Genomic DNA, 27,992 nt, shown 5'->3' on the forward strand with positions numbered 1-27,992 from the left:
GTTATGTATGAGACATATTTCCAGGATAATGCATCAGAATATCTGGCAGTGAATTTCTGTGTGTTATTACGTCAGATTTAATACATTGTTATAAGCTTAGGCGTCTTTCTACTGTTGATAAATGTGCTCTATTTTTGTGTTTTTGTTCAGAAAGTTATTTTGCCTTCTGTCCTAAATGAAAAGTTCAAGGAACCTATTAATATATTTCTACCTTTTTGATGGTACAAGTTTCAAAAAAAATTTTTGTTGTTTTACTTATTTATGCATTCATTGGCTGATTCTTGCATGTTCCCTGACCAGGGATCGAACCTGCGGGCTTGGCGTATTGGGGTAATGCTCTAACCAATTAGCTAACTGGGCAGGGCCTGGCATTAAATCGTTTATCATGTTGTGGTATCTGTTTAAAGTCTGTAGGATCTGTGATGCTGTCCTCGTCGTGGGAATGTGTGCCTCTTCTCCTTTTTCCTTGTCTAAGGTGGCTAAGATTTATCAGTGTGATTACAGTTTTCAAGAATAAAATTTTTTGACTTTGCTGCTTTTTCTCTATTTTTGTCTGTCCTCACTAGTAGCTACTCATTACTACATCCCTCATTCTACCCTCATTTAGACTAATTGGCTATTCGTTTTCTAAATTCTTGATGTAATAAATTAGGTCTTGACCTTTTAGGTTTTTCTTTTCTAATATATTCACTCGTGCCTCTTAATTTTTTTATTTCATAGGCTTGATGCATAATATTTACATGATCATTCATTGAAAGCATTTGTTCACTTCCTGTCAATAATCAATTCACACGTTGGTTATTGAGAAGTCTGTTGCTTTGATTCCATAATGTAGGGATATTAGTAATCTGTGATTGCAGAATCAGGCGACTCCCAGGGGCATCCCAGGAGCAGTTTGGGGTCCACTTCAGATCTCCAGACTGGCCAGGGAGCTGAGTGTCCATGGGGGCCGTTCCAGTGTCCTCAGGGGTCCTGGCAGCCGTCTCCCTGCACTGTGGGGTCTGGGCTAGTGGATGGGCAGAGCAGCGTACACACTGGACTCATCTGGGGACTTCTCTGATGGGAGAGACAGGGTGTTGTCCTCTATCTGAGGGCCGAGTGGTTCAGCAGGGCATAGGCTGTATGTGGGAGGGCATCAGATGCAGCAGCCTGGAGCAGGGGGAGAGAGAGGGGGGGATGAAACGTGGTTGGGTTGGGGAGGTCCTAGGGGCCTGGGGAGGATGGGACCCACCTGAGTGTCCTCTTCTGTTTGTCTGCCCTTCTGGTCCAGCAACCCAGCTGAAGGGGAGGAAGGAGAGGTGGCCATTCCCTGCCTGGGTCTTGGTCTTGAGTGGTTCACCTGGGCGTACATCACTCCCTGGGGGTCTTCATCCTGCCTGTTCTGCTGGAGACAGTGAGACAGAACAGCATCTCCTTGACTTCACAGTAGAAATCCTCCTGTCAATTGTTCTCATGTTGCCAGAGAGATGGTTTACACTTTAAATAGATCAGGTCCCTCTCCTGGTGGAATCTGCAGGGACTTCCTGAGCCTTGGGGCCTCTGGATGCTTCTATGGTTCTGACTCTTATCCTAACGCGCTCTCTCTTGCTCACTTGGCTCCAGCCTCATGGCCCATCCACCTGAAGAAACATGTCCTGCCTCAGGACCTTTACACCTGCTCTTTCCCTGTGCCCCCACCATGCACTCTATCCCCTCCTCTTGCTTTATGTTCCTTCACAGCACTTTGCTCTCTGGGACACTGTCTGCTTGTTTGCACATTGTCTCCCTCGCCCTCAGGTGAGCTCGAGGTGTATGGAGACAGTGTGGCTCAGGGCTGCACCGTGGACCCTAAATGGAACCAGGAAACAGCCCTGTCACATCTGCTGCCTGATTGAATGAAGGGGATCCGGGGGACTGTGGGTGAGTAACTTATTCCTTCATCCTCCTGAGACCTGGGGCTGCACAAGGTCAGACAGAGGATGAGGGGACAGCAAAGGGGACCACGTAGGAGGGGCCATGAGGTCACATGGAAACCAGGAGGAGTGAGTCACAGCAGGACGACTTGGGGTCCCAGAGGGGAGGTCAGTGTGGACGCTGCTGAGAAGCAGGTGAGGTGGGGCAGGGGAGGGTCCATTGGATTAAACTGGGCAACAGAAGGTCCTTGGTGGCCTGGACAGGAGCAGGGGTCTCACCCGAGGGTCCAGCTCCACGCTCTCCCCAGGCTGGGGGTCCGTCACATCAGCATCTGCTGGGGCAGAATGGGGGGCGGTGTCTCCTGACAGGTCCCCCAAGATCTCAGGGCCACAGACCCACCTGCTCCCAGATGGGCCACTAACCCAGGGTGCGGTGCAGAGCCAGGTCACACAGTGTGGGTCTCAGTCCTTCTCACCCCTGACCCCCATCCTCCCAGCCCCTCTCCTCTCAGTCATCCCCTGAAATCCCTGCACCCCCTCCCCCAGGGCAGCTGTCTCTTCCTCTCACAGAGGGGCTCCTCCTGGGTGTCCACAGCTGGGCTGGAGCTGAGGGTGGAGACAGGAGTGTTAGGGGTAGAGCTGGGCGATGGATGGTCGGAGTCTGGGGTCTTCAGGGCAGGAATTACCTGATCTGCAGGCCTCTGTCCTTGGGCTCTGGGCCTGTGGTCCCTGCAGGAGGTTGGACATGAGCCCCTCTCTGGGCTGGTTAAGAGGGACAGTCTCAGCCCTGGGAGGATAGAACCCTCCCCACTATGATTCCACAGGAAAGATGGAAAACGTAACACACACTTATGCATAACTTTCATATTTCATGGCATTGACAATAATGAAAGATTACCTTAAATACATACAAATGTGCTGACATTGAGTGCTACATTTTCTGATACAAGATTCTGGAGAAATCCTTTTCTCAGCTGACCTTCTCCATCCATTTGGTTTTCCTGTGGCAGGTGCTCTGAACCCCCTCCCTCCTATGACCCAGGTCACCCCGTTCCCTACTCACCTGACATCCTGCCTTTGCTCTGACGTCGGTGTCGAAGGAGGAATAAGAGGAGGAGGGAGAGAAGCAGGACCAGGGCCACTGGGAGCCCGATCAGGATATACAGGTACCATTTGAGACCTTGGACAAGGGTGATGTCATGAATGAGCCAATGATGCGATTTAATGAACACCTACTGTGTGCAGGGCTCATGCTGGGCTCTGACACTCATCTCCTCTCACCTGAAAGCAGTCATGCACCAGGCATGGCTAACCCCACCACCCACTGCACTGAGGCTCAGAGAGGTTAATCACCTGCCCCAGGTCACCGAGCCTGGGCGGGGCAGGGCTGAGATGGGAACCCAGGACTGTGGGTTCCCTGTGCTGTCCTCACACTGCCCCCAAGGGGGACACCAGCTTTGTGCTCTGGGCTCCTCCTCTGCAGGATCCTGTCCAGGTCTCATCTGGAGCTGAGGGTCCTTCCTCATTACCCACCCCAGCACAGCAGGGACAGGGAGGGACAGGGTGAGGGGTGGACTCTGAGTCTCTCCTGGATCCCTCTCCACCCACAGGTCTCTGACAGCTCCCTAGGAGGGCTGGGCTGGGGCTCTGCATTTCTGAGCTCTGTGAGGCCCTTCTGTCACCTCATCTCCCAGCAGCCTGTGAGCAGGATGGGACCAGGGATGAGCAGACAGGAACCCGACACTCAGAGGAGAGAAAGGACCGCCCAGCCCCACAGCAGGAGCAGCTGAGCCAGGAGCTGAACCAGGGCTGATCCACCCTGTTCCCTCCTCTGATCTGAGCCTGAGCTGAGGGGTAGGACTGGGTGCCCGGACCCTTGTCCTGCCTGTCCCTCCCTGTACAGTGTCACCGTCACTGAGACAGAGGGGACAGGCCCCATAACATCACATCCTGGGGGCTTCCCTGTGAGGCCCCTCTCCCAGGAGTTCAGGGCCAGAACCGTCAGGAAATCTACGCTCTGGACAAGAATTCCCTCCTTTTACACTTGGAGACACTGAGGCCCAGACAGGGGAAAGGCAAGCAAATTCAGAGGCACCTGAACCCCCGCATGGCTCAGCCCCTGTCCCTCATGGAGGCACCGACCACCTCCCCACAGAGCCCCTCACTTACCCATCTGTGGGCCTGACTCCATCGGGGGGAGCTGCTGATCCTCAGAGCCTCCTGGGGATCAGAATGTTGGGTGAGGGGTGGGGAGTGCCTTCTCCCCACTAGAGCCCAGCTCCTCCACCCCAAGCTGGGCCCCCACATCTCCCTCTGCAGTGGCCATCCCACCTTTCACCTGCCAGCCTCAGAGCCTAGGAGCCTGGGTTTTCCCAGCATGTCTCCCGATTCCCAGCCCCCTGGGACACAAGCCTGTCCTTAAGTGTCAGGGGAGCATTAGATCCTCTGAGAGACTCAGAACTGCCCTGGGCTGGTCTGTCTCTCTCTGAGCAAAGGGGACCCAGTGGTTCATCAGCTGTGGACATGGGCCCTGTGGGTGGGGGCTGGGGCCCAGGGGTCCTGGGAAGAAGGACAAAACAGGTGAGAAGGGGGGCTGAACCTGGAGTCCCCACCTCACTCAGGTCCTCCTGCATCTTCCCTGTGGCTCCTAAGACCCCCCCCCCCCACTGCTCACCTAGCACCTTCTGGGCCCAGGTGAGGGGGAGGGCTGTGCATGGGGAGGAGGGCCTCTGAGGGGCAGATCTCCTCTGGGTGACCATCCCTAGACCCCCTCTCTCCCTTTCAGCTCATGATTGTTCTGGGGACAGGACCCTGAACTCACAGCTCAGCAGACAGGGTCAGGGGCCCTCACCTGAGACCAGGAGCTCCAGGGGCTCACTGGGGAGTGACAGCAGGAAGGGGGAGGTGCTGTGTGAGCTGTAGCACCTGTAGGTGCCCCCGTGGGCTGAGGTCACAGGACTCATGGAGAACTCCGCCTGGGACTGCTGAGCTCGGTACTTTGATGTAAGACGCAGGGGGGGATCGGCTGCCCCCTCCTTGGACAGAAGGAACGTGTCCCTCCAGCTCTGTGACTGACACCTCAGGGTCACGTTCTCTCCTGAGGCCACCCTGGGGCCTGGCTGCACCGAGAGGGAGGGTCTGTCAGGCAGCCGTCCTAGAGAGAGGGAGGGAGGGTGAGGGCTGCCTGCTCAGCCTTGTTCTGCCCTGAGAGTCACCAGAACTCTCTCTGAGGACCCTCCACTCTGTCTGTCTCTGTTTCTCTGAGTCTCCCCCTCTCCCCTCCCACTCCCTGCCTTTCTCTGTCTCTCTCCCTCCCTGGGGCCTGCACTTTCATTCTGGCCTCACCACCAGAGACCCCAGCAGGGCCTGTGCAGAGTCTGGGCCCCCGTCTGAACCCACCGGCTCCTCACCTGCCACCAGGATGTCCAGGGGGTCACTGGGGGCCGACCACTCAGAGGAGAGGTTGTATCCACCGTAGCATCTGTACCGGCCCCCGTGGGAGCTGCTCACAGTGTCCAGGGGGAAGTGGGCCTGAGAGAGCCCAACCTGGGGCTGCAGGACAAGGCTCTGGGGGAGGCCCTGTTTCGTCTTCTTGTGCAGAGCGAATCTGTCATAGCCGACATCAGAGCGACACTGGAGGGTCAGGCTCTGTCCAGAGGCCACGATGGGGCCCTGCTGGCTCAGGAGGGAGGGCTTCCCAGACTCACCTGGAGAGACCAAAAGTGAATTACTGGGGCTCCTCTTCCCACAAACCCCTTCTCCTGGCCTGGCCCCCAGGTCTCACTGTCTCTCTCTGTGTGTCTCTGGCCCCAGGGCCCTCGTGTTTCCTTCACCCTCTCACATGGGGCTCCCCTCCCAGCAAAGATGCCAATAACCTGGTTGGCACCTCAATCCATGGATGGGACAATAATGGGACTCACCTGAGACCAGGAGCTCCAGGGGGTCACTGGGGTGTGAGCACATGTGGGGGCTGTTCCTGTAACAGCCATAGCATCTGAACCTCCACCTGTGGCTGGGAGTCACGGGGCCCACAGGGAACAGGACCTGGAACTGACCCCTGGGCTTTGAGTCCAGGGTCGAGGAGAGCCTGTGATCTCCTTCCTTAGTCAGAATGAACCTGCCAAATCCCAGCCCTGAGCCACACTGGAGGGTCACGTTCCCTCCTGAGGTCACCACAGGGCTGGGCAGGGCTGAGAGGCTGGGTTTGATGTAGAATCCTAGGAGAGGAGGAGGCAGCGTGTTAAATGGGCTCACACCTCCCTCATGTCCCCCAGAGCTGGGCTGTGAGAGGGAGACACCCTGAGAGCAGACCCCCTTCCTGAGGGCAGAGCCTGAGGCTGGGACCCCTGAGTGTCCTCTCACCTGTCATCACCAGCTCCAGGGGGTCACTGCGCTCTGACTCAGCAGCAGGACTGAGATAGTAACAGCGATATCTCCCTGCATAATACTCTGTCATAATTCTGATGGAAAACTTGGCCTTGTCCCCGAGCTCCAGTGGCTTCTGTCTGTCCCAGGTCACTGAGGTTCCCTCTTTCTCCAGAAGGTACTCCTGGGCCTGCAGGGTCCCCTGACACCAGATGGTCACGGGGCTCCCCCAGGGAATCACAGGGCCTGGCTCAGCCCAGACAGTGGGTTTGGGGAGGGGCCCTGGAAGGAAACCAGTATCAGGGTAGCAAGATATTCCCACCCCCAGTTCCCAGCTCTCATCCCCACATCCCTCCCAGACACCCCCCATCAGTCAACCCAGAAGTGGTGTTTTTCTCCAGCTTCCCATGGTGTGGCCTCTAGTCCCCAGTGAGCAGTGGGGCCTGGACACCTGTGGACAGACTCACCTGCCTGCACTGGGGTCCTGAGGCCCACACTCAGCCCTGGAAGAGAGTCCCTGTGAGAGATTTGCCCTGAGCCCTGAGCAGCTCCCTCCTCCCCATGAGCCCCTGAGTCCTGGGGTCCTGACAGACCAGGACTTCCCCTCCCCCTCCTCACATCTCACCGAGGCAGAGCAGGGCCCTGAGGGTGGTGGTCATGGCGTCTCTTTCTCTCTGATTGTGGCTGTGCAGATGGAGGAAGCCACAGTGTCCTCAGAAGAGGCTGACACAAGGGGTGTGGCCCCCAGGAGGCTGGTCCACCCCATCATGGGGCTGTCACGTCAGCAGCCCCAGGAAAGGGAACAGCCCCTCCCGGGGAGCCTGGCTCTCATTTCCTCAGGGCTGAGGCCTGGGCGGGCAGCAAGCTTCTGCAGACATTTCTGACCACAACTCAGGCCCCATTTCATCCATAAGCTTCTGCCTCACTGGCCTGAACTCCCTTTGACCCAAGCATCCACCCTTATTCCTTGAGGATTTGCCATGTGCCTGGCCCGGGAATACACCACTGAACCACACAGATTCCAACTCTGAGCTGGCATATCTCAGATTAGCCAAAATAGAGCAAAACTGCATCACCACTTCCAAAAACGAGAGAGAGAGAGAGAGAGAGAGAGAGAGAGAGAGAGAGAGAGAGAGAGAGAAAGAAAGAAAGAAAGAAAGAAAGAAAGAAAGAAAGAAAGAAAGAAAGAAAGAAAGAATTAGTGTCCCTTTGCTGCTATAACAAATAACCATATGCTTAATGGGTTAAAGCAACACAGATTTATCATCTTTCCATTCAGGAGTCAGAATGGGATTCCTTGTCTTTCAAGCTTCACAGGCTACCCATATCTCATGTCAATTCATCCTCGGGGCCAGCAGTTACATCACTGTCCACACTCTCATCACATCTCTTTGGCTCTGTCCTCCTGCCAACCTCATTCAATCCCCAGGTCTTTCTGATGACATGGAGCCCACCTGGGTCACCCGGGGCCATCTCCCATCTCAACATCCTTAACTCCATCACACCTGCAAAGCCCCTTGTGCCTTGGGAAGTGACATAGGCAGGGGTGCTGAGGAGTAGGAGGTGCATATCTTTAGAAGGTCCTTGCTCTGCCTGCCTCATGCCTTTGGGGACTTCTTGAGCCACATAAACCACTTCTGTCTGGGGATGGGGTGCTACTGGGCATGCTCCTTTCAAGGTGTGCTCAGGAACTACCTCCCATTCCATGATGGGCATCTCATGCCTCATGGTGACTTGGCTAAGACAACCTCTGGTAGAGCCCAGAAACACCAACATTGTTTCACAAAGGAGAATAGTCCTCCACAGAAATGCATAGTGTGACTCCAAAATAGTAATTGTCTGTGCTTTATTATTGATTGATTTATTGATTTTTTTTAATCCTCACCTAAGGATATTTTCCCACTGATTTTTAGGGAGAGTGGAAGAGAGAGGGAAAGACAGAGAGAAACACTGATGTAAGAGAAACACATCGATTGGTTGCCTCCTGCATGAACCCCTGGGCCCAGGAGGAGCCTGAAACCAAGGTAGGTGCCCTTGACCAGCAATGAACCCCAGTCCCTTTGGTCTACAGGCTGACACTATATCCACTGAGCCAAACTGGCCAGGGCTAACTTTCTGTGTTTTCATTCATCTGTAGTCCCCCCAAGACTCTATAATAACTTCATCTGCCATAAGTTCCGAACAGAATTGGATCTCCTGGGTCACACAGCCCTGGCAGCCTGGACCTGTTGCAAAGATGTCTCTTGTTCGGGGCCACACCCAAAACCAGCAGCCTCTCAAGACATTCATACGTGGGAGGAGGTGACATGCCCAAGGAGGAATATGTTGTCTCCAGCTTCCAACAAAGGTCCACCAGGAATTGGGTTTGCTCCTCGTTCACAAGAGGGTCCGATAGAGCTGAGTCCTCACCATGGATGGGCTATCTCACCATGCCCTGGGGAACTGGACTCCTAGGAATTTCATCCAGACAGCAAGGCCGGAGATCTGGGCAGATCCCTTTCCTGCACTCTGGAACGTATCAGTCTTACAAAGGGCCTGGATGGGTTGCTAACTTCCTGTTTCTTTAGGTCCAATCCATGTGGTACATATGACTTGTGGGGTGTCCTGCCCAATAGAGGGGCAATCCTGGTCCCTAGGATTGGGCTCTGGAGACTTCCTCTCTCCTACGGGACAGCAGTTGAGTGTGTTGTTGGCCTTGACACGCAGAAGCAGACTGACCTTGTAGCTGTTAGAAATAGACCCAGAGAGAGTCCATTTTCATGAGATGAAGAACTGTACACCAGGAGATGTCCGGGTTTTGGGGGAGGGTGTTTTTTTCCAGTAATGAAGACTCTGTTGAGGCAGAAATTAAAGTCACCACCTGGTACACAGGAAACCACTGCGATTCTTCAAGGTGCATTGTCCTTGGCAGAAGGCAACCAGGGGAGTCACAACCAGGGAATGTGGATGGAATCCTGGTCCCTGTGTCTTCCAAGTCCTTGGTGGTGGCACAAATCTGTACAGTCCTACCAGGTGGGAAAGGGCATTTCCAGTGCCGTCCACTACACCCCCGGTCTTTCCTCCATTGTATCTCTTACTCCACAGCTCGGGTGTTGAGGATGACCGTACCATTGGGGAATTCCAGAACTAGGGAAATAGCTACAGGGCAGGTTCATCAAAGACCCAGGCAATCTGCATCCTTCACCTCACCTCTTTAAGCCTCCACTCTGACTGGCAGGTGCCAGTGGTTTGGAGATATCCAGGAGTAATTGAATATTTAACAGAATGGCTAGGTCAACAACCAATAGAAAAGAATCTGCAGGAAATTACAGGAATTACAGGTTACTATTTTACCAGTAAAAAGGGTGATAATGCCCAGCCAGCATGGCTCAGTGATTGAGCATCTTACCTATGAACCAGGAGGTCATGGTTTGATTCTGGGTCAGGGCACAAGCTCGGCCCCACCAGGGGCATGTGGGAGGCAGCTGATCAATGATTTTCTCTCATCATTGATGTTTCTCTCTCTCCCTCTCCTTCTCTGAGCTCAATATATATATATATATATATATATATATATATATATATATATATATATATATATATATATATATTTTGAAAGGTGAGGACATTGTTTTTAAATGATGGGAGACTCAATGACCAGGAAATGAAAAGCACACACACAGAGAATGGTGACCCGGCCCCCCCCCCTCCATTCTCAAGTTCCAAAGTACTTTCCAGAACGTGAATGTGCATGAGGCCCAGCTCATAAATCTTTCTCTTTCCTGGAGAAACAGGCTCTTGGAAAGAAGTCCGCATCTCCGGTTATCCCACTAAGAAATTCCTGCTCGGTGACTTCCCATTCCAAGGCAGGTGTCAGATTTGAATCTGCCTCTCTTGGCGAATGTCCACTCCCATCTCACCTTGACCCTCTCCCGGACACTCCCCAGGCCCCATAAGGGCTTCCTGTCCCCTGTGGATCCCAGCATCATCTTCTCACCTAGTGTTCAGGGCCTTCAAGGAAGGGACCACCTTTGCATTTCAAACCAAGTTTATACTACCTACACATCCGATGTCCCTCCCCTGCCTAAATAAAGGATTGTCCCTCGTTGGGTGAGGACTGTGTCTCACAATTTGTTGTCATGATCTTGTAGGCAAAAGAAGTTAAGCAAATAAGATGCCCCATGGAATTGTAAGCCGCATCTTCTCCTTGTGGAATCATCAGCCCTTCTCACACTGTGCTCCAGCTCATAAAATTGAACAGATGAACATTCGCATAGCCAATAAATCCATTAAGTGATTAACAGTTGCTTAATTGATCACCAGTGCTTAACTTAAGAATATTCACTCATGGATAATAGATTGGTAACATACCAATGAGAAGACTAATGAAGGTGACGTAGTGCCAATAGTCAACCGCTGATTATGGATCACTTTGTTACCAAGCCTTAATTTCAAAATACTTGTGAACAAATAATAAATCAATAACACACCAATGCAAAGACCAACTAGGGAGGATTTTGAAGTGAAATCCGAGGCTTTTTCTAAAACTATGAAGTGATAATAATAAAATAGGACTCAACTTTTCTTCCTCACAGAATAAGGCAGAGCAGGGGGGTGAGTTTCAGAATTACAAGGATTTTCCTGGCCCACCCACGCTGTGCAGAGGGATGACAGGACAGAGCCTGGAAGGCAACGCTTACTAAGAGGATGTTGTGAGTAGGCATCCATCGCCCCCAGCCCATGTTTCAACACTGACCTTTCAAAAGGAAGCAAACCATCTATTTCGCCACAGGCTAATCTCTGTGATGGTCCCAAATAAGATGCATGACTTCTCCTTTCTCAGAAAACAAGTTCTGCCTTTTGCAAACCCCCAGTTCTGTATTCTAGGCACTGTTCCTAACACACCATGGAGTGACCGCTGGGTGTAGAGCAGGACATGGCCTTGGTCTCTGCCCAAGGAGTTATGTCTCCCCACACCACAGGGGCTGTGTGCATCTCCAAATCCTCCCAGGTTGCACTTGGATTAATGAAGCTTAGGTAAAGCAAGGGGCCTCTTCTTACAGCCACTGGTTACAGAAGGGTTGTTGAGTGGAGATGACTGAGGGCTGATGGACAGGGGCGGGGGTTCTGGTGAGAAAGAAGCTACGATAGACACGAAAGAGGAGATTTGTCCAATGGCAACTCATGCTCAGATTCAGATTATGCATTTTGGGGTGGAATACCACTCAAGAAACATTGTCCTTAGACTTCATTTTTCTTTATTTTTTTTGAATACTATTCTTTCATTTATTAGCTACATATTTTTGTTTCATTTATTTATTTTTCATTTTTAAGGCTATATCATGGCCCTTTTTTCAATTAAAGTTGACATTCAATATTATTTTATGTTAGTTTCAGGTGTTCCTCATAGTGGGGGGGACATTTATATAATTTACAAAATGATCCCTCCAACAAGTCTAGTACCCACCTTAACCATCCATAGTTATCACAATGTCATTGACTATATTCCCTATGCTGTACTTTGCACCCAATTTGTACTTCTTAAATCCCTTCATCTTTTTCACACAGTTCCCCAATCCCTCCTCCTCTTCAACAACCTTCAGTTTGTCCTCTGTATCTATGAGTTTGTTTCTGTTTTGTTTGTTCATTTATTCCTTACAATGCTCCTTTCTGTAGTTGTTGACATTCAAGGTGAGGTTGGAACTCATTTGTGTGTATGAAACCTGTTGGTTACTATAAATTAATTGTACACAAATTACTTATTTGATCTTTTTTGCTGTTGGGTGACTTTGATCATTGAGTCTCTGCGGGCTTACGAGTCAACTTCCCTTTTTGTGCCTCTGCTCTCACTTCCGGACACATTCCTCCTCCCCCACAGCCTGTGTTTGCTCAATTCCCCCAAGATGTGCACATTCAAATTCTCCCTGATATTCAAGGCCTTCAAAGAAATACCTCATCCTGCCTTTCCCTCCCTATTTTCCATGCAATGCCCCCACCAGAGGAGAACAGCTACCATACATTTGAGGGCGAGTTCTTGCATAGCCAAAAATTCACTAAAAAAATGGCCACAGTCTATTCTGTCTGATAATAATCCCCACCTTTTTTCTTGGCAACAGGTCTGGTTTCCTAATTCATGGAGAGTAATGAAAGCTTTGTGAAAATGCAGGAATTGTAAAAATATGTCTGATTTAGAGAAATTATAATACTACACAATAATAATCCAAAAGTATAAATCAATAAGAATAAACTTCCTCCAGGGCAGAATTTCCAGAAGTTACTATGAGAGTTTATGAAACAAAATGGCATGTTAGGTTAGGTGGTGCTTGTTTATGACCCTTTATTTGCCTTGGGCCTCCAGAAAATTCTCACATGCTTCCTCCCACATCATAGCTCGCTCTGTCCACTCCAGGCCACAGGTACCTGAACTCTCTGCTCTCCCTGAGTCTATGCAGAAGGTCCAGACAGGTAACCAATGCTCAATTCTTGTTCTGTCTCACTCACTCAGCCACCTCAGATGGCCCAGATGTGGTTTCCATCATTAGTGTTAACTACTATGATGGTTAACTCTTTTTTAAAAAAAAAAATGTCCTGAATTTATTTGGATTAGTTTCAATGGGCATTGCCTGAAATGATCTGGAACTGTGGTCTGCTGTAGGCGCTGATTAATCATGGTTCAGTTGTGTTCTTCTAATTTCAGACTGAAGCAAAAGATGGGAGAGAAAGAGAAAGCAGGGATTAAACCAAATGTAGAGATTGAACCATTTCACTCTGTGCCTATTTTATGTTGCGGCTATTTAATTAGGTTTATTGCCACCATACCCACTCTGCCTTCAGTCACTCAGGAAATATGGGTGCCAAACCACCAGAGGTTAGCTGTAGTATTTATGAAGCCAGATAAGAGAAAACATGTATCCTAAAGTCTAAATGCCTCCACCCCTACACGAGTGACAGGAAAGGCATATTGTTGTTTGTCTTTCTAAGGTAAGAGCCAGAATTCCCCAAGCTGTGGCTCCTACTCCAAGAGAGGAGAGGGAGGATCAAGATTGATGATATGGGACCTTGACAGGATGTTGGAAGCCAAGAGCATTTTCTCTCTTTTGTCACTTCTCTTTTCTTCTCCTCCCCCTTCTTCCTCTCATCATCCTCCCCCTTCTTCCTCAACTCCTCCTCCTCCTCCTCTTCTTCCTCCTCCTTTTTCTTCTACTTCTTCTTTAACTTCATTTCTCCCCTCTCCTCTCTCACTCCCACCCCTTCCAGGCATACACACAGTTAATTTATCTCCATAGTGGATATGCTTCTTTCTCCTTCCCTCAGTAGGAGGAGACTCATCAATGCCTCCCTCCACTTGCTTTCTCATATCATAATCTCATATGATATGAGAAATAGAACCCATTGGAAAGCCTCAAGAATTTCCTGAGATCTTTACATCAGGGGAGAGTTCACTTGGATTCAGAGAATAGTTCCCATTTTAAGGACTTAAGGTGCAGATATCCCAATTCCCAGCATGGCCTCGAAGGAGGAGGGAGCAGCTGTAATTGGCTTTGCTCCAGGCACACCCTCCAGTCTCTCCATCTCTTTGCAAGACCACCTTTCCCATGGCTTTGGACTCTGGACAGGATTCTGGAACTTAGCAACATGTCAAGTCACAAGTAGTTGGCTGAGAAGAACCCACCATCTTAGAAACATCAAGGTATCCCTTTTGCTCACGTCTCAATTTGAGGCAGTGAGCAGAGCTCTTCTCCTTTGAATAGGGAGTTTTTCTCTTGAACCTAGCCCATCACCTGCATATGGGATTGTCTGAGCCTCTCAGCGCATCTCCAAGACCCTTCTTTTCATCCTCCCCAGCTAACTCCACTCTCTCCACTCTCCAATATCATTCCTCAACTCTATCCCACACACTGAAGCCCAACTAAAATGTATGAAGTTCTCCACAATTGACATTTTTGCATCCATCTGAATCTTTGCATATACTGCTTCCCACCAGGTCTGTATTCTTCATCTACTGGGAAAATTCTGTGTCTTTGTCTATGTGTTATAGTAGTCTTTTCAATATTTGCAAAACCTAAATATGCCTCTTTTATTTCTAATTTTTAAAAAGAGTTACTGAGACAAATGCCAGATGATTTCATTTATATGAGGAATCTAAAAAAAACCACACAAAATAAACAAACAAGTAGAATAGAAACAGACTCATAGATACAGAGAACATTTTGATGGTTGCTTGATGGAAGGGAGCTTATGGGAGAATATGTAGAAAAAGTGAAGAGCCCTGGCTGGTGTGTTTCAGTGGATGGAACATCAGCCTGGGCACCAGAGGGTCGGGAGTTCATTTCCAGGTCAGGTGCACATACCTGGGTTGCAGGTTCGATGCCCTGCACGATTGGGGCATTTTCAGGAGGCAACCAATCAATGTGTTTCTCTCATCTAAATGTTTCTCTCTCTCTCTCTCTCTCTCTCTCTCTCTCTCTCTCTCTCTCTCTTCTCTCCTCTTCTCTTTCTCTCTGTCTCCCATCCCTTCAACTCTTTGTAAAACTCAATGGAAAAAATATCCTCAGGTGAGGATTAATAAAACAAAAGAAAATGGAAGGGATTAAGAAGCACAAATTTGTAGTTACAAAATACTCAGGGGAATGTACAGTACAGCATAGAGATTATAGTCAATAATATTGTTATAACTATGTATGATGTCGCCCTAACCAGTTTTGCTCAGTGGATAGAGCATCGGCCTGTGACCTGAAGGGTCCCAGGTTCAATTCTGGTCAAGGGCATGTACCTTGGTTGCAGGCACATCCCCAGTAAGGGGTGTGAGGAGGCAGCTGATCGATGTTTCTCTCGCATTGATGTTTCTAACTCTCTATCCCTCTCCCTTCCTCCCTGTAAAAAATCAATAAGATATATGTATGATGTCATATGGGTACTATATTTATCAGGGTGACCACGTTGTAAGTAATATAAATGTCAAATCACTGGGTTGTACTCCTGAAACTAAGGTAATACTGTACATCAACTGTGTTGGAAGATAAAAAAATATATTTAACGTTTTAAAAATAAAGACTTTCTGAACTTGGAAGGAAGAAAAGAGAATTTTGTTTATCTCCAACATATATGTGGTTTTTATTTACTCCCAGCACAGGAGATGGAAGTATTGATTAAAACATAGTGATAATGTGGGTGATGAGGATGATGAGGATGTCATGATAATGATCATAGTGTTGGTTATAATGATGATGATGATGAAAGCAATCATGATGACAGGCATGTGATGATGATGATAATGGTGGTGGTGATGATGATGGTGAGGGCGAGGATAGTGATGATGATGCCAGTGATGATATCATGATAACAATGATAGCAATAGTAATGGTGATAATGATGATGAGGGCAATGATGATGTGGTGGTGGTAATGAAGATGATGGTGAGAATGGTGACATTGATGATAGTGGTAAGGGTGATGATGATGATGGTGATGTTGACGATGGTGAAAATAGTGATGATGATGGTGATGGAGATGATGATGATGATGATGGTAAGAATAGTGATGATGATGGTGATGGAGATGATGATGATGATGATGATGATATTATAATAATGATGACAGTGTTGGTGATGATGATGATAATGATGATGAAGGTGATGAAGATGGTGGTGACATTGATGATGGTGGTGAGGGCAATATGAAGGTGATGAAGATGATGGTGATATTGATGATGGTGTTGAGGGTAATAAGTTGGTGATGATGATGGTAATGATGATAATGATGGTAGTTGTGATGGTGATGGTAATGATAATGAGGGTGATAGTGATGATGATGATGATGGTGATGGTGATGATGATGATGGTGATGGTAAGAATAATGATAATCATAAAAATAGTGATGGAGATGGTGATGTTGTGATGATGATGATAGTGTTGGTGATGATGAGGAGGAGGGCTGTGATCATGATGATGGTGATGGTGATAATGATATAGTGATGATGATGATGGTGGTGATGATGGTTATGATAACAGTGATGTTGATGGAGAGGATGGTGGTGATGGTGATTATGGCATCATGATGATGTTGATGATAGTGATGATGACAATCATAGTGATGAAAAGGGTTATGGTGATGATGGTTATGGCTATGGTGACAATGATGGTGGTAATAGTGATGGTGATGATGGAGATGATCATGGTGAAGAGTATGGTGATGATGGTAATGGTGATGATGGTGACAGTTATGGTGATGACTATGATGATGATGATGATGATTATAGTAATGATGGTGGTCATGGTGATGCTCATAATGGTTATAGTGATGGTGATGATGATAATAATGCGATGATGATCATGAAGGTCATGATGATGATGATGATCATAACTGAAAATCACTCTCTCTAAAACAGAAAATTTCCCAAATTGGCAGAAAAAAATTTGTGCACTTGCCAATAGTGTGTGAGACACTACTTGCTCGATCCTCTCTCCAGCAGTTAATATCAAAAAGAAAACAAACAGCAACAACAAACAAACATGTGTTTATTGTCCTACAATTCACAATCTCATTTCATTAGCACCATAGCCACGAAGGAGCCATCATCGCCATCATCGCTACCAGCTTCAAAGAAAGGCTAGAGAGGGCTGTCACTTGCCTGAGGTCATGCAGGAGAGTGTGGATTCCAAGCGCTGATGTGGTGGGAGTTGCCACACGAGAAGCACCAGGTGAAGAGAAAGGAACCTGCAGAATCCAGACAGGGTCCTGGGGTGGCATTCTCAGCGTGTACCCTCTGGGCTGGATGTAAATATTAGTTCATTGATTTAGTTACTCAACCACATTACCTGAGTCTCTGCACTTAGAGCTCAAGGCACACAGCAACTCACACCAGGGAATGCAGGTGTGATCAAGAAGACATGTGCAATACAGTGTAGGAACAAGCGTGAGACAGAGTGGAGTTATGAACAGAATCTCTTCATGTGGATGTAGCTTTGGGTCATTGAGATGGGGAATAAGAGCAGCCAAACAGGAGAGGGCCATGCAAGGGCAAGGTTCATGGTGGAGGAGTCTCCCACAAGGAATATTCCCAGCCACTGTCACCGCCCCAGGCACTAACAATACTGTTTCATTTCCTTTAGGTCCTCAGCACAGAGTTCACACAGCTTGTGGCTCCAGCTTTCAGTACCTTCTTTGCCATCACAACCTTGCCTGTGTGGTTTGGGTCTCAGGCTGTGTCACAATTCCTGAGGAACGGGTGTGCTCCATCTTCAGTTTACCCCTGGGGACCTTCTCTCGCTGTGCCACGCCTGAAACACCAACACACCTAGCACCACCAGGATCAATCCAGACAGGCTCATGGCAATGAGATTCTCCACTGTGTAGTCTGGGCCCTGGGGCCCTGGGGACAATGGGAGAAAGTGGTCATGGAGGGTAAGGTGGGTCGCACTCAACACAGCACCCGGAACAGATGTGTAGCCCCCCCACCCCCGTCCATGGAACTTTCCAGTCCCCAGATTTGCCCTGAACCTTACAACTTTTGGAATTTGGGGTTTGCACTGATGGGGTGATATTAACAGGAGCCCCTGAGAATTAAAAAACCAGAGAGGGTGAGAAGCTGAAACCATAGACTATGCCCAGCATAGACTCAGGATCTACCTTATTATATCTCCCTACTCACAAACATTTCATACAAACGTCTCGTATAGGTGAGGGGGCAACCTTAGCGTCTCTGATTTCCTCTCACTTAAACTTAGCTTTTGGGTCTTAAAAAAAGGGGGGCGGGTGTTAGGAAACACCCTGTGCCACAAGATTACAGTGAACATGTTCAAAAACAGTTGAAGTTTAGATTTTAGTTGGTCTCTTTTTGGTCTGGAGCACCAGCCCAAGCTAAACTTGACCTTCTGAAAATTAGTCTTTGATTCATACTCAGATGAAGGTCCTGGATTCATGGATGAGAGGTGGTTGTCCAGGGGATCCTGAGGGTCAGAAACAAATAGGAGTGGAAACCTGGGGCTGTACTAGACTTTGCCCAACCTCAGCCAGTTCACCGTTCTACTGAGTCTGCAGAGAGAACGTTCAACTGATTTTCTTTTATTTCATATATTCTTTCATTCACTCTCCAAATAGTTATGGACTATCTAGAAATAGATTTGTATATGGATGAATGTATACACATATACATGTATTATGGATATTATACATGTATATTTACATAAGTTATATTTTATGTAAATAATACATGTATACTATACATACATATATGTATACACGATACATGCATGATATAATACAGAAAGACAGGGTCAGGGGTTCCTCACCGGAGACCAGGAGCTCCAGGGGCTCACTGGGGAGTGACAGCAGGAAGGGGGAGGTGCTGCGTGAGCTGTAGCACCTGTAGGTGCCCCCGAGGGCTGAGGTCACAGGACTCATGGAGAACTCTGCCTGGAGCAGCTGAGCTCGGTGCTTTGATCTCAGATGCAGGGGGGGGATCGGCTGCCCCCTCCTTGGACAGAAGGAACGTGTCCATCGGGCTCTGTGACTGACAAAGCAGGGTCACATTCTCTCCTGAGGCCACCCTGGGGCCTGGCTGCACCGAGAGGGAGGGTCTGTCAGGCAGGTGTCCTAGGGAGAGGGAGGGAGGGTGAGGGCTGCCTGCCCACCTTGTTTTGACCTGAGTCACCAGGCCTCTCTCTGAGGACCCTCCTCTCTGTCTGTCTCTGTTTCTCTGAGTCTCCCCTCTCCCCTCCCACCTCCTATCTCTCTCTCTGTCTCTCTCCCTCCCTGGAGCCTGCACCTTCATTTTGGCCTCACCACCTGAGAACCCTCCAGCAGGGCCTGTGCAGATTCTAGGTGCCTGGCTGAAAACCCTAGCTCCTCGCTTGTCACCAGGATGTCCAGGGGGTCACTGGGGGCCGACCACTCAGAGGAGAGGTTGTATCCACCGTAGCATCTGTACCGGCCCCCGTGGGAGCTGCTCACAGTGTCCAGGGGGAAGTGGGCCTGAGAGAGCCCAGCCTGGGGCTGCAGGACAAGGCTCTGGGGGAGGTCCCATCCCCCCTCCTTGGACAGAACGAATCTGTCATAGCCGACATCAGAGCGACACTGGTGGGTCAGGCTCTGTCCAGAGGCCACGATGGGTCCCTGCTGGTCAGGAGGGAGGGCTTCCCAGACTCACCTGGGGAGACCAGACATGAATTGCAGGGGCTGCTCCTCTCATAAACCCCTTTCTCCCATCTTGGCTCCCAGGTCTCACTGTCTCTGTATGGGTGTCTCTGGCTCAAAAACCCTTGTGTCTCCTCTCCCAATTTTCCCCCTTGGGCTCCCCTCACAGCAAAGATGCCAACAATTTATCTGGTGCCTCAATCCATGGAAGAGACAACAGTGGGACTTACCTGAGACCAGGAGCTCCAGGGGGTCACTCCTCTCCGACCAGCCAGCAGGGCTGTGGTAGTGACAGGAATAGACCCCTGCATAATGCTGTGTCATGTGTGCGACTCGGAACTTGGCTTTGTCCCCGGGCCTCCGTGGGGATTTTCTCTCCCATGGCTCTGGGCTCCTCTCTTTATCCAGACAAAACTCCTTGACCTCCATGGCCGCCTGACACCAGATGGTCACGGGGCTTCCCGCTGGGATCACAGAGCCTGGCTCCGCCCAGATGATGGGTTTGGGGAGGGTCCCAGGAAGGAAACCAGTGCCAGGGTCAGAAGACAGCTCCCAATAGCTCGGTGAAGGCCTGGGATGGGCCCCGGATGAGGGGGTCCATGTGGGGAGGGAAAGGGAGACGTCTGTAATAATTTCAACAACAAAGATAAATGTATTAAAAATAAATACATAAAAGTTTTATCATTTCAGCTCTTAAAAAAATAAAAGTACTAATGCTTTCAGCTCTAAAAAAACAAAATGAAGACAGTCTCCCACCCCCAGTTCCTAGCTCTCAGCTTCAAAACTCAGAGATGTCCTCCATCCATGAACCCCAATCTTCTTTTCTCCATCCCCAGCTGCCTAACTTGTGGCCTCGAATCCCCTATAAGGAATGGGACCTGGGACCCCCAGGGATGGACTCACCTGCCTGCACTGGGGTCCTGAGGCCCACACTCAGCCCTGGAAGAGAGTCCCTGTGAGAGATTTGCCCTGAATCCTGAGCAAAACCCTTATCCTCGTGCACCTCCTGAGTCCTGAGATCCTGATTGGCCAGGGTCTGGCTGTGGTGCAATCAGGACTTCCCCTCCCCACATCAGGGCTTCCCCTCCCTCTCCTCCCATCTCACCGAGGCAGAGCAGGGCCCTGAGGGTAGAGGTCATGGCGTCTCCTCTCTCTGCTCCTGGTTGTCCAGATGGAGGAGACCACAGGGCCATCAGGAGAGAGAGACACACGGGGTGTGGCCCCCCGGGAGGCTGGTCCGCCCCATCACGGGGCTGTCACATCAGCAGCCCCAGGAAAGGGAACAGCCCCTCCCGGGGAGCCTGGCTCTCATTTCCTCAGAGCTGAGGCCTGGGCGGGCAACAGGCCTCTGCAGACATTTCTGACCACGACTCAGGCCCCATTTCATCCACAAGCTTCTGCCTCACTGGCCTGAACTCCTCTTTGATCCAAGCATCCACCCTTATTCTTTGAGGATTTGCCATGTGCCTGGCCCGAGAATATACCACTGAACCACACAGATTCCAACTCTGAGCTTGCAAATCTCAGATTAGCCAAAATAGAGGAAAACTGTATCACCAGCTCCAAAAATGAGAGAGAGAGAGAGAGAGAGAGAGAGAGAGAGAGAGAGAGAGAGAGAACGAGATGGAGAAAGAGAGTATTAGTTTCCTGTTGCTGCTATAACAAATACCCATATGTCTCCTGGGTTAAAACAACACAGATTTGTCATCTTTCCGTTCAAGAGTCAGAATGGGATTCCTTGTCTTTCAACCTTCACAGGCTGCCCATATCCCAAGCCCCCGTATCCTCTTCCATCTTCAGAGCCAGCAGTCACATCCCTCTGTCCACTGCTCTCCATGGCGCACACATCTCCTCAGCACTGCTTGAGCTAGTTCTCCTCTACTCCCACAGCTGTGCTGTGTTGGTGTTTTCCTAGCTTTTCTTTGGTTTTTCCTTTTCCATATAGACTTTCGTGTCACCTCGTGTAGTTCTTGCTGTATTTGGGAACAGACGTGCATTTATCAATTAACCAGTGGAGAAATGATGTCTTTATGATGCTCAGTCATCGTGTCTAATGACCCGCCCCATCTCTTCACCAATATGAGTCCTTGTGCCGTTCAGGCATGTTTGAAAGTGTATATGTGTGTAAATTTGACCCCATTCTTATCCCATTTATTGCTTACAATTTTCCTTTTCGTAGTTGTTGACATTCAAGGTGAGGTTGGGACTTATTGGTGCATATAAAAGCTGTTGGTTCCTTATTTGATCTTTTTTACTGTTGGGTGACTTTGATCATTGAGTCTCTAGAGTCAACTTCCCTTTTTGTCCCTCTGCTCTCACTTCTGGACACATTCCTCCTCCCCCACAGCCTGTGTTTGCTCAATTCCCCAAGATGTGCACATTCAAACTCTCCCTCGTATTCAAGGCCTTTAAAGAAATGCCTCATCCTGCCTTTCCCTCCCTATTTTCCATGCAATACCCCCATCAGAGGAGTACAGATATCATACATGTGAGGGCAGGTTCTTGCATAGCCAAAAATTCACTCAAAAATGGCCACAGTCTATTCTAAGTCTTATAATACTCTCCACCTTTTTGCTTGACAGCAGGCCTGGTTTCCTAATTCATAGAGAGCAATGAAAGCTTTGTGAAAGTGCAGGAATTGAAAAGATGTGTCTAACTTGGATAACTTGTAATACTACACAATAGTAATCCAAAGGTACAAATCAATAAGAATAAACTCTTCCTCCAGGGCAGAATTTCTAGAAGTTTATATGAGAGTTGATGAAACCGGATGACTTGTTAGGGCAGGTTATGACGCTTTCTTTCCCTTGGGCCTCCAGAAAATTCTCACATGCTTCCTCCCACATCATAGCTCGCTCTGTCCACTCCAGGCCACAGGTACCTGAACTCTCTGAATCTAACCAGGAAGGTCCAGGCAGGTAACCAATGCTCAATTTTTGTTCTGTCTCACTTACTCAGCCACCTCAGATGACCCAAATGTAGTTTCCACCATTAGAGAACTGCTGTGTTAAGTACTGTGATTATTTAACTCTTTTTTAAAAAACTTATACTGAATTTATTGGGATTCATTTTCATGGGCATTGCCTGGAAAGATCTGGAACTGTGGTCTGCTGTAGATGGTGATTAATCATGGTTCAGTTGTGTTCTCCTAATTTCAGACTGAAGCAAAAGATGGGAGAGGAAAGAGAAAGCAGGGATTAAACCAAATGTAGAGATTGAACCATTTCACTCTGTGCCTATTTTACATTGTGGCTATTTAATTAGGTTTATTGCCACCATACCCACTCTGCCTTCACTCATTCAGGAAATATGGGTGCCAAGCCACCAGAGGATAGCTGTAGTATTTACCAAGCCAGATAAGAGAAAACATGTATCCTAAAGTCTAAATGCCTCCACCCCTACACAAGTGACAGGAAAGGCACATTGTTGTTTGTCTTTCTAAGGTAGGAGCCAGAATTCCTCAAGCTGTGGCTCCTACTCCAAGAGAGGAGAGGGAGGATCAATGTCAGTTAGATGATATGGGACATTGACAGGATGTTGATGGTCATGTGATGATGATGATAGTGGAGGTGATGCTGATGATGGTGATGATGATAGTGAGGGTGAGGATAGTGATGGGGATATCATGATAACAATGATAGTGATGGTGATGATGAAGGTGATGGTGATAAAGATGATGAGGGCAATGATGATAGTGGTGTTGATGACGGTGAGGAGGATGATGATGGTGATGGTGATGTTGATGATGATAATCATTGTAATGGTGATGAAAAGGATGGTGGTGATGATGTATATAGCCATGTTGACAATGATGGTTGTAACGGTGATAATGATGGAGATGACAGTGATGATCATGGTGACAATGGTGATGGTGATGATGGTGATAGTTATGGTGATGATGTTTGTGGTGATGGTGATGATGATGATTATGATATTGACGATGATACTAATGATACTGATCATTATAATAAAAAGCTAATATGCAAATGGCCATCACACCATAATGCTGATCAGCCAGGACCTAAGGCTATGTGTTGCCTGGCTGGGGCAGGGGACCTGAGGCGGGGCCCCTACCCCTGCACCAGGATGTGAGACTCCATGCCCCACCTGGTGGCACTTGATGGGAATGGGGCCAGCCGGGTCTTGGTGTCACCCAATGGGGGTGGGGCCGGCCAGACACTTCCATTATAGAGAAAGGGCAAGTAGCAATATTAAAATATTTCCTCTAATTAATTCCCTTTTAATGTGCACAAATTTTGTGCACCGGGCTACTAGTGATGATGATGATGATGATGATGATGATCATAATGGTTACAGTGATGATTAAAGTAATAGTGATGATGATAATAATGGTCATGAAGGGCATGATGATGATGATCATCATCATCATAGCTGGAAATCACTTTCTTAAAATAGAAAATTCCCCAAATTGGCTGAAGCAATTTGTACACATGCCAGTAGTGTGTGAGATGCTACTTTCTCGATCCTCTCTCCAGCAGTCAATAGCAAAATGAAAACAAACAGCAACAACAAACAAACATGTGTTTATTGTCCTACAATTCACAATCTCATTTCATTAGCACCACAGCCAGGAAGGAGCCATCATAGCTACCAGCTTCAAAGAAAGGCTAGAGAGGCTCACAGACGGGCTGTCACTTGCCTGAGGCCATGCAGGAGAGTGTGGATTCCAAACGCTGATGTGGTGGGAGTTGCCACACGAGAAGCACCAGGTGAAGAGAAAGGAACCTGCAGAATCCAGACAGGGTCCTGGAGTGGCATTCTCAGCGTGCACCCTCCGGGCTGGATATAAATATTAGTTCATTGATTTAGTTACTCAACCACTGTTACCTGAGTCTCTGTGCTTAGAGCTCAAGGCACAGAGCAACTCACACCAGGGAATGCAGGTGTGATCAAGAAGACATGTGCAATACAGTGTAGGAACAAGCGTGAGACAGAGTGGAGTTATGAACAGAATCTCTTCATGTGGACGTAGCTTTGGGTCATTGAGATGGGGAATAAGAGCAGCCAAACAGGACAGGGCCATGCAAGGGCAAGGTTCATGGTGGAGGAGTCTCCCACAAGGAATATTCCCAGCCACTGTCACCGCCCCAGGCACTAACAATACTGTTTCATTTCCTTTAGGTCCTCAGCACAGAGTTCACACAGCTTGTGGCTCCAGCTTTCAGTACCTTCTTTGCCATCACAACCTTGCCTGTGAGGTTTGGGTCTCAGGCTGTGTCACAATTCCTGAGGAACGGGTGTGCTCCATCTTCAGTTTACCCCTGGGGACCTTCTCTCGCTGTGCCACGCCTGAAACACCAACACACCTAGCACCACCAGGATCAATCCAGACAGGCTCATGGCAATGAGATTCTCCACTGTGTAGTCTGGGACCTGGGGCCCTGGGGACAATGGGAGAAAGTGGTCATGGAGGGTAAGGTGGGTCGCACTCAACACAGCACCCGGAACAGATGTGTAGGCCCCTCGTCCATGGGACTTCCCAGTTCCCAAGGTAAACATGTGTGGTTACTTACCACTTGTGGAATTTGGGGTCTGCACTGATGGGATGATATTAACAGGAGCCCCTGAGAATTAAAAAACCAGAGAGGGTGAGGAGCTGAAACCATAGACTATGCCCAGCATAGACTCAGGATCTACCTTATTATATCTCCCTACTCACAAACATTTCATACAAACGTCTCGTATAGGTGAGGGGGCAACCTTAGCGTCTCTGATTTCCTCTCACTTAGACTTAGCTTTTGGGTCTTAAAAAAAGGGGGGTGGGTGTTAGGAAACACCCTGTGCCACAAGATTACAGTGAACATGTTCAAAAACAGTTGAAGTTTAGATTTTAGTTGGTCTCTTTTTGGTCTGGAGCACCAGCCCAAGCTAAACTTGACCTTCTGAAAATTAGTCTTTGATTCATACTCAGATGAAGGTCCTGGATTCATGGATGAGAGGTGGTTGTCCAGGGGATCCTGAGGGTCAGAAACAAATAGGAGTGGAAACCTGGGGCTGTACTAGTCTTTGCCCAACCTCAGCCAGTTCACCCTTCTACTGAGTCTGCAGAGAGAACGTTCAACTGATTTTCTTTTATTTCATATATTCTTTCATTCACTCTCCAAATAGTTATGGACTATCTAGAAATAGATTTGTATATGGATGAATGTATACACATATACGTGTATTATGGATATTATACATGTATATTTACATAAGTTATATTTTATGTAAATAATACATGTATACTATACATACATATATGTATACAAGACACATGCATGATATAATACAGAAAGACAGACTCAGGGGTTTCTCACCTGAGACCAGGAGCTCCAGGGGCTCACTGGGGACTGACAGCATGAAGAGGGAGGAGCTGAGTGAGCTGTAGCACCTGTAGGTGCCCCCGTGGGCTGAGGTCACAGGACTCATGGAGAACTCTGCCTGGAACTGCCAAGCTCGGTGCTTTGATCTCAGACGCAGTGGGGGAGCAGCTGCCCCCTCCTTGGACAGAAGAAACGTGTCCCTCGGGCTCTGTGACTGACACAGCAGGGTCACGTTCTCTCCTGAGGCCACCCGGGGGCCTGGCTGCACCAAGAGGGAGGGTGTGTCAGGCAGCCATCCTAGAGAGAGGGAGGGAGGGTGAGGGCTGCCTTCCCACCTTGTTCTGACCTGAGAGTCACCAGGCCTCTCACTGAGGACCCTCCTCTCTGTCTGTCTCTGTTTCTCTGAGTCTCCCCCTCTCTCCTCCCACCTCCTATCTCTCTCTCTCTGTCTCTCTCCCACCCTGGGGCCTGCACTGTCATTCTGGCCTCATCACCTGAGACCCCCAGCAGGGCCTGTGCAGAGTCTGGTCCCTGAATGAACCCCCTGGCTCCTCACCTGCCACCAGGATGTCCAGGGGGTCACTGGGGGCCGACCACTCAGAGGAGAGGTTGTATCCACCGTAGCATCTGTACTGGCCCCCGTGGGAGCTGCTCACAGTGTCCAGGGAGAAGTTGGCCTGAGAGAGCTCAGCCTGGGGCTGCAGGACAAGGCTCTGGGGGAGGTCCCGTCCCCCCTCCTTGTGGAGAGCGAATCTGTCATAGCCGACATCAGAGCGACACTGGAGGGTCAGGCTCTGTCCAGAGGCCACAATGGGGCCCTGCTGGCTCAGGAGGGAGGGCTTCCCAGACTCACCTGGGGAGAACAGACTTGAATTACAGAGGCTGCTCCTCCCATAACCCCCTTCTTTTGGCCTGGCCCCAGGTCTCACTGGGTATCTGTCCTAAGAGCCCCTGTGCTCCCCTCACTCCACTCTCTCACATGGGGCTCCTCTCCCAGCAAAGATGCCAATAACCTGATTGGCACCTCAATTCATGGATGGGACTTACCTGTAACCAGGAGCTCCAGGGGATCACTGGGGTGTGAGCACACCTGGGGTCTGTTCCTGTAACAGCCATAGCATCTGAACGTCCACCTGTGGCTGGGGGTCACAGGGCCCACAGGGAACAGGGCCTGGAACTGCCCCCTGGGCTGTGGCTGTGAGTCCAGGGTCCAGGAGAGCCTGTGATCTCCTTCCTTAGTCAGAATGAACCTGTCAAATCTCTCCCATGAGCCACACTGGAGGGTCACGTTCCCTCCTGAGGTCACCACAGGGCTGGGCAGGGCTGAGAGGCTGGGTTTGCTGTAGGATCCTAGGAGAGGAGGAGGCAGCATGGTAAATGGGCTCACACCTCCCTCATGTCCCCCAGGGCTGGGCTGTGAGAGGGAGACACCCTGAGAGCAGACCCCCTTCCTGAGGGCAGAACCTGAGGCTGGGACCCCTGAGTGTCCTCTCACCTGTCACCACCAGCTCCAGGGGGTCACTGGGCTCTGACCAGCCATCAGGGCTGTAATAGTAACAGCGATATATCCCAGCCAGTTGATTTGTCATGTGTGTGATGAGGAACTTGGCCTTGTCTCCGGGCTCCTGTGGCTTCTGTCTGTCCCAGGGCACTGGGCTTCTCTCTTTATCGAGACGGTACTCATTGGCCCCTGGCATCCCCTGACACCAGATGGTCACGGGGCTCCCCAGGGGGATCATAGAGCCTGGCTCAGCCCAGATGGTGGGTTTGGGGAGGGGCCCTGGAAGGAAACCAGTATCAGGTTAACAAGACATTCCCACCCCCAGTTCCCAGCTCTCATCCCACATCCCTCCCAGACATCTCCCATCTGTCAGCCCAGAAGTGGTGTTTTTCTCCAGCTTCCCATGGGCTGTCCCCTTGTCCCCAGGGAGGAGTGGGACCTGGGACACCTGGGGACAGACTCACCTGCCTGCACTGGGGTCCTGAGGCCCACACTCAGCCCTGGAAGAGAGTCCCTGTGAGAGATTTGCCCTGAACCCTGAGCAGCACCTTCCTCCCCATGAGCCTCCTGAGTCCTGCTGTCCTGACAGAGCAGGTCCTGGCCATGGGCCAGGATACCACCCCCACCCAACAGCCCCCCTCAGATCAGGGCTTCCCCTCCCCCTCCTCACATCTCACCGAGGCAGAGCAGGGCCCTGAGGGTGGTGGTCATGGCGTCTCTTTCTCTCTGATCGTGGCTGTGCAGATGGAGGAAGCCACAGTGTCCTCAGAAGAGGCTGACACAAGGGGTGTGGCCC

General features: G+C 49.5%; 2 protein-coding genes across 2 annotated transcripts; both read right to left on the reverse strand.

Moving 5' to 3' along the window:
• Positions 1–592: 592 nt before the first annotated feature.
• LOC139000109 (leukocyte immunoglobulin-like receptor subfamily A member 6) lies at positions 593–6,935 on the reverse strand. The gene is made up of 13 exons (XM_070402386.1): positions 6,883–6,935; positions 6,725–6,760; positions 6,255–6,539; positions 5,813–6,109; positions 5,303–5,599; positions 4,744–5,046; positions 4,062–4,112; positions 2,956–3,072; positions 2,579–2,621; positions 2,461–2,498; positions 2,172–2,224; positions 1,232–1,384; positions 593–1,149 (listed from the first exon to the last, which is right to left on the reverse strand). The coding sequence occupies exons 1-13, from the start codon at positions 6,914–6,916 to the stop codon at positions 1,084–1,086; spliced, it is 1,773 nt and encodes a 590-aa protein (XP_070258487.1). The 5' UTR covers positions 6,917–6,935; the 3' UTR covers positions 593–1,083.
• Positions 6,936–16,735: 9,800 nt separating this feature from the next.
• On the reverse strand, positions 16,736–27,949 carry LOC139000268 (immunoglobulin superfamily member 1-like). Its single transcript, XM_070402520.1, is given in 17 exon segments — positions 16,736–17,618; positions 17,743–17,790; positions 18,526–18,694; positions 18,696–18,829; positions 19,087–19,353; positions 19,356–19,382; positions 19,600–19,940; positions 20,273–20,322; positions 23,003–23,344; positions 24,647–24,771; positions 24,904–24,954; positions 25,690–25,992; positions 26,252–26,548; positions 26,743–27,045; positions 27,191–27,475; positions 27,661–27,696; positions 27,874–27,949. Coding segments are annotated over 17 exon segments (2,955 nt in total). The 5' UTR covers positions 27,908–27,949; the 3' UTR covers positions 16,736–17,475.
• Positions 27,950–27,992: the final 43 nt, after the last annotated feature.

Source organism: Myotis yumanensis, unplaced genomic scaffold (assembly GCF_028538775.1).
Source record: "Myotis yumanensis isolate MYYU_CA2020_CCGP unplaced genomic scaffold, mMyoYum1.0.hap1 SCAF_23, whole genome shotgun sequence".
Classification (NCBI taxonomy): Eukaryota; Metazoa; Chordata; class Mammalia; order Chiroptera; family Vespertilionidae; genus Myotis; species Myotis yumanensis.

What these genes read in the sequence shown, in the direction of transcription:
- LOC139000109 (XM_070402386.1), bottom strand. Translation starts at nt 6,916, where the DNA reads ATGACCACCACCCTCAGGGCCCTGCTCTGCCTCG. An exon ending in CACCCAGGAGGAGCCCCTCT is followed by an intron (nt 2,225 to 2,460) that starts GTGAGAGGAAGA and finishes CTGCCCCAGCAG; the next exon opens with ATGCTGATGTGACGGACCCC. An exon ending in GCGTGGAGCTGGACCCTCGG is followed by an intron (nt 1,385 to 2,171) that starts GTGAGACCCCTG and finishes CACTGTCTCCAG; the next exon opens with CAGAACAGGCAGGATGAAGA.